The 11,324-nt window shown below is 44.0% G+C and overlaps 1 protein-coding gene across 6 annotated transcripts in view; it reads left to right on the top strand.

Annotated features, from left to right (window-relative positions):
- Positions 1-916: 916 nt before the first annotated feature.
- The window catches only part of LOC135521890 (chromodomain-helicase-DNA-binding protein 4-like), a 66,750-nt gene continuing 56,342 nt past the window's right edge, over positions 917-11,324 (top strand). For 4 of the 6 annotated variants that reach the window (XM_064947679.1, XM_064947674.1, XM_064947677.1 and 1 more), the window contains exons 1-12: positions 918-1,112; positions 1,447-1,641; positions 2,185-2,306; positions 2,537-2,827; positions 2,994-3,112; positions 3,484-3,583; positions 3,843-4,056; positions 4,163-4,284; positions 4,402-4,528; positions 4,884-5,053; positions 5,530-5,778; positions 6,127-6,330. In XM_064947679.1, the coding sequence (XP_064803751.1) occupies positions 1,587-1,641; positions 2,185-2,306; positions 2,537-2,827; positions 2,994-3,112; positions 3,484-3,583; positions 3,843-4,056; positions 4,163-4,284; positions 4,402-4,528; positions 4,884-5,053; positions 5,530-5,778; positions 6,127-6,330 (1,773 nt within the window). In that variant the 5' untranslated portion in view covers positions 918-1,112; positions 1,447-1,586. Of the gene's footprint in view, positions 1,113-1,446; positions 1,642-2,184; positions 2,307-2,536; positions 2,828-2,993; positions 3,113-3,483; positions 3,584-3,842; positions 4,057-4,162; positions 4,285-4,401; positions 4,529-4,883; positions 5,054-5,529; positions 5,779-6,126; positions 6,331-11,324 lie in introns of all 6 variants that reach the window. The other 2 variants (XM_064947678.1, XM_064947675.1) reach the window with 1 other exon arrangement.

Here is an 11,324-nt window from a genome sequence, read left to right as displayed (position 1 = left end):
TGTGGATAGGCCAGGTACCCTCAGGAGTCCTAGTACCCCTGGTTGGGAACCACTGCTTTAGATGCTCTTCTATATGGTTGAATTCTCTGTGGCGGTCAATGCAATGTTGACCCTGTTTCACATTCTAGTTTCCTCTACCCTGTCCACAGCACTGCATGCTGTGAGGGCTATGGGGACAATAGACCCCAACTGTACTGTGCCATCCCATAAGTTGTTCTGTTGAGTCCAGAGACAGGTGCCTAACATGTGACACAGCAGTCCGTCATTGACACAAGCAGTACATGTTTCTGGTATCACTGTGTGTCCCAAACAATTACATGTGGGTGGCAAACCTATTGTGTTGTGGTGTGTATTTAAGACTATGCCATATGTGCCATGTACTTCAGTACAGTTGGCCTAGAGTTATTCCCATGCAAGTGTTATAAAGCAGTCCTATACTGTGAGTGCAGTCTGTAAGTACACACAGTGGTAGCCTAGCCTACGTGTGGGCTTCCATAGGTCTTCTGGGTGCAGTGGTAGACATGCCAGGAGGACAGTCTGTGAATATTATGGTCTGTCACCAGTGGCCTAGAGTTTCCCTGGAGACCATGTGACTGGTATTTTTTCTCCTGTCTTTTTAGGAGTTGTGTTTATTATGGGATGTTGGTGGCTGGAGTATTATGGTCTGTCAGAGAGAGAGGGCGGGGGGAGGAGTGTCTCCATGACAACGGGGTTGCTAAGGGGCTGGGACTGAAGGGAAAGGGTGTGTGTGCAGTAGAAGTGTATGTGTATGAGTGTGTGTGTAGAGGGGGGAGGTGCGTGAAGGCTGAGTATTATGGTCTGTCCGTTGCGAGGTAACTATGCAGAGTTGTGTGAGTGTTACAGAACGCCGAGGGAGGGGGGATTATTCTGGGATGTCTGCCCCCTTTGTGTGTTTGTGAGGATGTTAGCTAAGCTCTGCTAGCCACTGAGGCTGGGGGAGAGAAGGGGGACGGAGTGTGCAACGTGTTTTACGGGGTCATTAACGACATATTTTACTGGATATTGTTGCTCATTAATTTATATTAAAGACTAATACCATTGCTGAGAGACAATTATTACACGAAGGAAACCCATATCTAACAGGGACTACAGTAAGTTTCTCAAAAGTCTTAGGGGTTTCCACTTAAACCCTGACGGTAACTGTAAGTTTGCCTAAATTGAGTTTGTATCGCGAGTGGGGCAGTATTGCAGAGAGTACTATAATGCACCTATCTATTCAATACACGATGATTGACGGGTGTCCATTGCTACAGCTTCCTGTGCGGTGTGGACAGAGGCATGCCAATTGAAAACAAATGTTTTTCGATGTAATAAGATAGTTAACATGTCACACCGTGACCTGTCACTGTAATAAATACTTATTATTATTCGAGAAATACCAATAGGATTGCTAATTCAAGCAAAGGTTTTTTTTTCTTCTTACAGCGACCCCCCCCCCCTCCCCAGGACACCCCCGTTCCATTCTCCACCACCCACACGTCATTTGCCCTCCTCCCTCACAAGATCGGGCAGGGTTCGGTGGAGGGATTAGCTCGCTTATAATTTAAATTCATTATTATTGAAATATGTCGGGAAGCGAGGACGAGAGGGAAGACTTGGAACCTACAGGACTTGCACATGGTAAGACATCGTCAGCGATCTATTTTTTTCAAGCTTGGTTGGTAACGTAAGTTAACGTTACGTTAGCTAGTTAGCTAGCTGATTTGCTAGCTACTCTAGTCTGGTACTAGTAGTGACACTTTACATTAGGCAGCCCAGTTCGCTAGCTAGCCGAATGTTTTTCTTCTACACTAGCTGGCAAAGTTGATAGCACGTTAGCTGGCTACCAATAGAGAGGGCGTAAATATTTGCACTGTCAATGCATGCGTGTTGTTGTTAGAAGTTACGTCCACGACCATTTGCTGGCAGTCACACGAGTCATGCCTCTGTTTGGTACTGAACTGGCAGCTGGCGTGCAGTGCATATCTTTATATCAAAATGTATCCAAAACACTGTCAATAAAGCTTGTCTGGAGTTGACAGTTTTAGAATTTTATACAAATCCCTCGGTATTCTATGAATATTGTTTTAAATTAATATATATATAATTTATATATATATATAATATTGTCTCAATCAAGTATGCATTATATTCAATCAATTCCTGTGCCCTTTCCATCGGCAGATGAGGGGGAACCAGAAGACGCTGTGTCTGACATCGAGGTCTCCACCAAGTCAAAGAAGAAGAAGAAAGCCAAGAAGAGCCGGGAGAGCAGGATCAGCAAGAGACCAAGACCTGTCAGAGAGGTAGGATGGGCATCATCCTTCCTTACATGAAATATCCTAGTCACTGATATCAGGGATTTCTCCAAGGAAGTTGGGAGGGAAGAATGCATTTTGAAGTATAATAATAACAATACGGATAGCCCCTAGCCTTTGACCCTTTTGACCTGGCCTTAGTATACATTTTCATAATTTGTGAGATTTTTGTCTTCTTCATATTTGCGTCTATGTTGACTCATTTTGTTTCCTCTCAGGAGGTGCCAGTCAGCTCACCAGAACCCTTCATAGCAGTAGAGCAAGCAGCGAGGGAGGAGGAAGAGGGAGGAGGAGGTAGAGCCAGGTCAGAAAGCGAGGGAAGTGACTACGCCCCGAGGGGGAAGAAGAAGAAGCGCTCCAGCTCCTCAAAAGACAAGAAGAAGGGAGGAGGGACGAGTGGAGAGAAGGAGAAAGGAGGAGGAGGCTCATCCAGCTCCAAGAGTAAACGCAAAGAACCAGAACTAGAGAAAGATGAGGATGATGAGGAGGATGATGATGAAGATAGCCAGGTGAGGATGAAGGCTACGAGGTTGTGGGTGGTGCAAGTGGGGTGAACAAGGGAGTCGTTGGAGCTGTTCTTTGTTTTGATTTGAAGCAGCCCCTGCAATGCACTTAATGACCCTGTTGGCTCAGTGACCCTGAATGTAATGATACCTAACTCCGCCCCCTCTCCAGGAGCCCAAGAGCTCGACTCAGCTGCTGGAGGACTGGGGCATGAAAGACATCGACCATGTCTTTACTCAGAAGGACTACACCACCATCACCAACTACAAGGCCTTCAGCCAGTTTGTCAGGTTAACACACCTCTCTCACGTCTCATGTTTTCTACTTGTTTGTTGCTATTCTCCTTCTATTTCCACTGTAGCAGGTTTCAGTACCACTTCACCTGGATAGCGCAGCTTTTGTGGATCGGAGGAGAAAGTTACTTCATATCTGTGTGTGACTGAGCTAGCTACGACCAGTCTGAAACTGCCCCTACTTCTACCCCGAATTGAAACTAACATAGCAGGCGTAGAAAGACGTCCCCACATCTGTTTTTCAGAGCAAATGGAAGTTATGTTGAAAATACTGTATCCCTGAAAACCGCAAACATCCACTTTCTACCGGCTCCCCGTAGAGTGCCCCAAACTTAACCTCTGCCTCTCCTTTGCCCTCACTTCCCCAGACCCCTCATCGCAGCCAAGAACCCCAAGATCGCTGTGTCCAGGATGATGACTCTGATGATGGCCAAGTGGAGGGAGTTCAGCACCAACAACCCTCTGAAGGTAACACAACCCAATACAAGGCATTGCTATTACATGACATTACATTGCTATAACATGACATTACATTGCTATAACATGACATTACATTGCTATAACATGACATTGCTATACCATGACATTACATTGCTATAACATTACATTACATTGCTATGACATGACATTGCTATTACAATACCTTACAAATGTATTTTGACAATGATTGCATGTTCTTTATAGCAACAGTCCTGATTTCCATCCTGCCTTGTCTAACCCTCTGTAGGGCTGTGCCAGTGCCAACGCAGCCCTGGCAGCTGCCAACGTGGCTGCGGCCGTGGAAAGCATGGTGGTGGCAGGGACAGAGGCAGGAGGGGATACAGGGGCGGGGGGTAGTGCCGCGAAAGACTCCCCTCCACCTGCACTCGCCTCCGTACCTGTAGCTATGCCCGCTGTGCCTGCACCCCCACTCCGCAAGGCCAAGACCAAAGAGGGCAAAGGTGAGGAACAAGTTAAAGGAATGCTGATGGAGGGAGCATGTATAATGTTATTGTTGGGTATTCATTGTAGAATAAGGGAATAATTGAACTCCATCTCCCTCTGCAGGCCCCAATGCTCGCAGGAGGTCCAAGCCCAACCCTAAGGCTGCCCCCAAGCCCAAAGCCAAGAAGGTGGCTCCGCTCAAGATCAAACTGGGAGGCTTCAGCAGCAAGAGGAAGAGATCCTCGGTAAGAAAACTAACTTGTCTGAGAATCAACTGATATGCAGTAAGCCTTGCCATACTTCTGTCCCACAATTCTATCATTGTATCTTTGTCTCTGTTTCTCTCCCTGTGTTGTTGTCAGAGTGAGGAGGATGAGCTTGACGTGGAAAGTGACTTTGACGACGGGACCTTTGAAGTGTCGGACGGCTCCAACAGCCACAGCAGCCGCTCCAAGAAGAAGGCCAAGACCGCCAAGAAGAAGAAGAAAGGTTGGCATGGAAACGCAACTGTCATCTCTTGACCTCTCATTCTATGTAATGGAGGTGTCTACATGCTATAGCCTGGGGCTATAGCATGTAGACTAGTGGTCAGTCACATACCTTAGATCAGGAGCGCTATAGGGGGTTCAGGTTTTTCTTCCATTCCAGCACTAACACACTTGATTCAACTAATTGTGTTGTTGATGATCATGTGATTAGAGGAATCAGAGGATTAGAGGAACCAAGGACCTGGCTCTCAGCCAATCCTTTGATAATATTAAATGTTTTTGACAGAACCATCATCATGTACCATCCCCCTCCCTCCTAACTCCTCCCCCCCTAACTCCTCCTCTTCCCATCCCAGTTGAGGAGGATGGTGACGGCTATGAGACAGACCACCAGGACTACTGTGAGGTGTGCCAACAGGGAGGGGAGATCATCCTGTGTGACACTTGTCCCAGGGCCTACCACATGGTCTGTCTGGACCCCGACATGGAGAAGGCCCCTGAGGGCAAGTGGAGCTGCCCCCACTGTGTAAGTACACAATGTACCCAGTCTGAAGTTGGTCCATAGTCCAACCTATGGTTAGGTAGAGTTTACACCATATTGCTTGTATACACTGTATGTATTTTCTCTTTAATGACTAAAGATTGGTGTGATATCCTATTTCTGATATTGACCTTTTTCTATCATGGTCCTTCTCTCTTTCACTCCTCCTATCTTTCACTCTCCTTCCCTTTGTCCTTCATCACCCCCCTTACTCCCCTACTCTCACCTCCCCTCTCTGGTTCTGCCCCCTTTCACCCACTCTTGCTTCCCCTCCATCATTCCACTCCCCTCTCTTCCCATTTCCTCTCAACACCTCCCCACCTCTTCCTTCCCTCTCCCTCCTCACTCCCCTTCCTACACTCTCACTACCCCCTCCGCCACACCGCTCCCGCATTCTTGTCCCCCCTCCCCCCCTGCTCTCTCCTCCCACTCTCTTGTTGTTCCTCCCTCCATCCCTGCAGGAGAAAGAGGGGATCCAGTGGGAGGCCAGAGAGGAGCTGTCTGAGGGAGAGGGGGAGGACGAGGAGGTGGGGAGGGATGAGGGATGGGTAGAGGAGGAGGATGACCATCACATAGAGTTCTGCAGGGTGTGTAAGGATGGAGGAGAGCTGCTGTGCTGTGACACCTGTACCTCCTCCTACCACATCCACTGTCTCAACCCCCCCCTCCCCGAGATACCCAACGGGGAATGGATCTGCCCACGCTGCATGGTGAGCCCTGCCACCCTGTGTATGTCTGTGTGTGAGAGAGAGAATGAATCTGATCTTATGGGTGTTGGATGTACATAATTATTAAGGGGAACATGTTCTATTATACTTGTGTTGGTGGCTTCATATGGAATTCTTGATTTGAGTTGAGTCAGCTATACAGCTGCCATTTCACTCTCATTTCCGATCTCTCCTCGTATACGCTGGCATTGTTTTTTAAATTTACAATGACGAAAGATTGCAGATAGAAATGCAATATGTAGTGTTGACATGATTGACAAAGTAGGTCTTTTTTTTACACAAGATATTTCTTTGTGAATGTATATCTGATTGTTCCTGAATTTCCCTCAGTGCCCGGGCATGAAGGGTAAAGTCCAGAAGGTTCTGACCTGGAAGTGGGGTGAACCTCCGCCCCCTACACCTGTGCCCCGCCCTCAGGACCTCCCAGCCGAGGCCCCAGACCCTGTCCCATTGGCCGGCCGACCAGAGAGGCAGTTCTTTGTCAAATGGTGCAACATGTCTTACTGGCACTGTTCCTGGGTTCAAGAGCTACAGGTAACACGCACAACCAGCAATATGCCACTGTAATATGCAGGATCAATTAGGGCTGTGGTGGCCATGACATTTTGTCAGACTGTTATTGTCATGCAAAAGTCTGCCGGTCTCATGGTAATTGACCGTAAATTAATATAAACACATTAAGGGACAGAATACGGTCGGAAGAACCTGCCTAAATGACTACCAGATAGATAGCAATAAAAACTGTACCATAGAGGCACAGAATAAGTTACGAGGAAAAACAAAAAGAAATGGAGGAACTTATTCTAAAAAGATCCAGTGTAATATATTATAAAAATAAAGCGAACTGGATGGAATATGGGGAAAATGCACCAAATTATTTTTAGTTTGTTTTGAAGAAAAAAATGTTTTGAAAAATCTGTTACAAATGTTGGAGTCACTCATGATTCACCAAAATCATGAGCTGGTGCACGATATCTAAGGAAGTCTCGAGCAATTGCTCATTTCAGGTAGAGGTAGAGTATCGTCTGAGGTAGAGCATCTCATGATAAGCTGTAGACCACACTACCTACCGAGAGAGTTTTCATCTGTATTCTTCGTAGCTGTTTACATACCACCACAGTCAGAGGCTGGCACTAAGACAGCATTGAATGAGCTGTATTCCGCCTTAAGTAAACAAGAAAACGCTCACCCAGAGGCTAGCTCACCTAGTAGCCAGGGACTGAAATGCAGGGAAACTTAAATCCGTTTTCACCAAATTTCTATCAGCATGTTAAATGTGCAACCAGAGGAAAAATAACTCTGGAACACCTATACTCCATACACAGAGCCACATACAAGGCTCTCCCTTGCCCTCCATTTGGCAAATCTGACCATAATTCTATTCTCCTGATTCCTGCTTACAAGCAAAAATTAAAGCAGGAAGCACCAGTGACTAGATCAATAAAAAAGTGGTCAGATGAAGCAGATGCTAAGCTACAGGGTTGTTTTGCTAGCACAGACTGGAATATGTTCCGGGATTTCTCCGATGGCATTGAGGAGTACACCACATCTGTCTTTGGCTTCATCAATAAGTGTATCGATGATGTTGTCCCCACAGTGATTGTACGTACATACTCCAACCAGAAGACATGGATTATAGGCAGCATCCGCACTGAGCTAAAGGCTAGAGCTGCCGCTTTCAAGGAGCGGGACTCTAACCGGGAAGCTTATAAGAAATCCCACTATGCCCTCTGACGAACCATCAAACAGGCAAAGCATCAATACAGGATTAAGATCAAGTCGTACTACACCGGCTCTGAAGCTCGTCGGATGTGGCAGGACCTGCAAACCATTACAGACTACAAAGGGAAGCACAGCCGAGACCTGCCCAGTGACACGAGCCTACCAGACGACCTAAAGTACTTCTATGCTCGCTTCGAGGCAAATAACACTGAAACATGCATGAGAGCACCAGCTGTTCTGGAGGACTTGTGTGATCACACTCTCCGAAGCCGATGTAAGTAAGACCTTTAAAAAGGTCAACATTCACAAGGCCGCATGGCCAGACGGATTACCAGGACGTGTACTGCGAGCATGCGCTGACCAACTGGCAAGTGTCTTCACTGACATTTTCAACCTCTCCTTATCCGTCATATATAGCAACAGAGTCCTTCAAAACACATGACGGTAATTCATTAACTTTACTGTTACCAGACATAGACTTAATAGCCTTCCAAAAGCTTCTAGGGTCATTCAGGTTATCAGTGGTAACAGACATAAAATATTCAGACTTATCCTTCCTGAGAAGAAAAGAACACTTGTTTCGTAACGACCTAAAAATAAGCCAATCAGCATCAAAACATGATTTCCTTGCTTTAGCCCAGGCTAGATTACGGTCGTGAATAATACAAGACAGCTCAGAAGAAAACCATGGATTATCCCGCCCTTTAACCCTGAACCTGCGGAATGGGGCATGTTTGTTTACTATTTGGGAAAAACCACCATGAAAGAATTTCCAGGCAGTTTCCACATCAGGGATAAAATCAATCCTGCTCCAGTCAAAATAAAACAAATCATGAAAGAAAGCCTGCTCATTAAAACACTTCTAATGTCTCTTGAATAAAAAGTGGTTTGTCTTTGGAACCTTAGTATTTCTAACAGCAACAACAGCACAAAGGTCACTTAAATAATTACAAAAAACACCAGCCGCAGAATATTTATGTGGAACATTTGTCAATATCAAATCAATTAGGGTAGATTTATCTGTGCATTTAAGATTTGGGTGAGTTAATCAACTGGGTAAGATTCATAGAATTACAAAACATTTTTAAATCATCAGACACCGGCTTTAACCATCACCAGTTGAGATCACCAATCAAGATCATTTCACTGTAAAGAAGCTTAGACATAAGGTGCGTCAAAGAAGAAAATGCATCACCGAGAGCAGAGGGGGGTCTATAACAGCCAATCACAGATATAGAGAGCAGAGGGGGGTCTATAACAGCCAATCACAGTTATAGAGAGACCCTTTGAAACCTCAATATTCAAAGCAAGAAATTCCAACTGTTTACAAATAGTTTCAGACTTTGCCACACTGACATGGAATTTAGATTTTACATATATGGCCACACCCCCACCTTTCTTAACCCGATCAGTGCGATAAACATTGTAACCACTTATACAAATATCCTTATCAAAAACAGACTTGCTGAGCCAGGGTTCAGAAAACACAATTACATCAGCATCAGTTGATTTAGCCTAAATCCTAACCCCATCAATTTTTGAGAACAGGCTGCGTACATTTAAATGAAAAATACCAAAACCAGATCTTGATTTAAAATCAGAGGGGGTTTGGAGACATTGCATATCAGGGCCAGGGTTAGGTTGCACGTTACCTGATATCAACAAAAGAAGAATAACTAGGCACCTCTGTTTAATAACCTTGCACGGCTTCTCTTTTTTAAGAGACCTACTGCAAGCGAATTCTTCAAGTGAGGTTCCAGACAATATAAAACAGTCATTTAATACCATTAGACTTTGGTAGTGACACAAATTCGTACTGTTCACATCATGCAACAAATACATCGGCACTTGGAAGAGTGGACCAGGTGAAAAAGAGCGAGGTCCTGCAGACAAAATGTCTAATGGACAGGAGAGCTCATTGTCAAATGTACTCACCCAGTGACAATGTTAGTTTTCTCCAGAGTTCAGTAAAGTCAGTGCACAAAGCAATACCACGAAAACTGTCATTTTCTCGGACAAAATAAAATAAAAAATTAGAGGCCAGCGAAGGTAAGGGGAGAGAGAGACAGCGTGTATGTATGAGTCTGAATGTGAGTGTTTGCGCGTGTGAGTAGATTGGGTGTTGAGGTCGATAGAGAGAACGTTGAGATTGTTGAGCTGCCACTGACAGCCAGGCGAAGAACAAAGAGGAGCAGCTTGGACGAGACACTCCACAGACGAAGGAGGAACTCAGGCCAGCCAGAGAGAGACAGGGTTACTTTGGTCAACTTCAAGTAATGAAGTGCCGAGTTGAGGAGGACCCGTGGTCTTTACAATAGCAAAAATAAAATAGTTTGCACTACACAACAACGAAGTTATGCAACCATAAATAAATAGGTTATTAGTAGGTTAAAATGTACTGGAGGCTCGGCAATGGCTAGAAGACCGGTGACGTCGAACGAGGAGAGGAACCGACTTCGGGGGAAGTCCACTATCGGCATATCTATTTATTATTGCCATAGAAAAGTTAGCTGTTAAAATTATATCCAACAGTAATATTAAGGGATTAGAAATCCATGGCTTAAAAACAAAGGTGTCATTGTACGCTGATGATTCATGTTTTCTTTTAAATCCACAATTAGAATCCCTCCACAGCCTCATAGAGGATCTAGATACTTTTTCTAACCTCTCTGGATTAAACCAAATTATGATAATAATTTACGTATTGGATCACAAAATAATTCAACTTTTACATTACCGTGTAGTTTACCAATAAAGTGGTCTGACGGGGATGTGGACATACTCGGTATACATATCCCGAAAGAAAGAAATGATCTCACTCCAATACATTTTTATTGAAAGGTAGCAAAAATAGATATGAGATTGCTACCATGGAAAGGAAAATACATGTATATTTGTGGGAAAATCACCCTGATTAACTCTTTAGTCACATAATATTTACCTATTTGCTTATGGTTTTGCCTACACCTAGTGACCTGCTTTTTAAATTATATGAACAAAAAATATTAAATTTTATTTGGAATTTCAAGCCAGACAAAATTAAAATGGCTTATTGATATAATGAATTTGAGTTCAGAGGTCAGAAATGATTAAATATTAAAGCATTAGACCTCTCACTAAAGGCATCAGTCATACAAAAGTTATATTTAAATCCGAAATGGTTCTCTAGTAAATTAGTAAGAATGTCTCACCCAATGTTCAAGAATGGCCTTTTTCTCTTTATTCAGATTACAACTGCTTACTTTCGGTTATTTGAAAACGAAATCATCTCCAAAATATTGTTATTTTTTTAACAAGCCTTAGAAAGTTGGTTGCGATTTCACTTTAATCCACCTGAAAAGACAGAACAAATAACAAATAACAAATATTGTGGGTGAACTCAAATATACTAATTGATAAAAAAATTTTTTTTTAAATTAATTTTGTAAATTACATCATAAATAGGACTGGTGGAGTTGTTACACATGCAGCTAACACAGACAACATGCCTACCACTTTGAAGATGGCAAATATGTTTTATTGTGAAACAAACAACATAAGACAAAAAAACTGAAAACTTGAGCAGGCATAACTATTCACCACGCCAAAGTCAATACTTTGTAGAGCCACCCTTTTCAGCAATTACATCTGCAAGTCTCTTGGGGTATGTCTTTATAAGCTTGACACATCTATCCCCTGGGATCTTTGCCCATTCTTCAAGGCAAAACTGCTCCAGCTCCTTCAAGTTGGATGGGTTCCGCTGGTGTAGAGCAATCTTTAATTCATACCACAGATTCTCAGTTGGATGGAGGTCTGGGCTTTAATTA

Source organism: Oncorhynchus masou, chromosome 30 (assembly GCF_036934945.1).
Source record: "Oncorhynchus masou masou isolate Uvic2021 chromosome 30, UVic_Omas_1.1, whole genome shotgun sequence".
In the NCBI taxonomy this organism is placed as follows: domain Eukaryota; kingdom Metazoa; phylum Chordata; class Actinopteri; order Salmoniformes; family Salmonidae; genus Oncorhynchus; species Oncorhynchus masou.
Note: the sequence above shows the minus strand (reverse complement) of the source record. Positions and strands in the feature narration are given on the sequence as shown.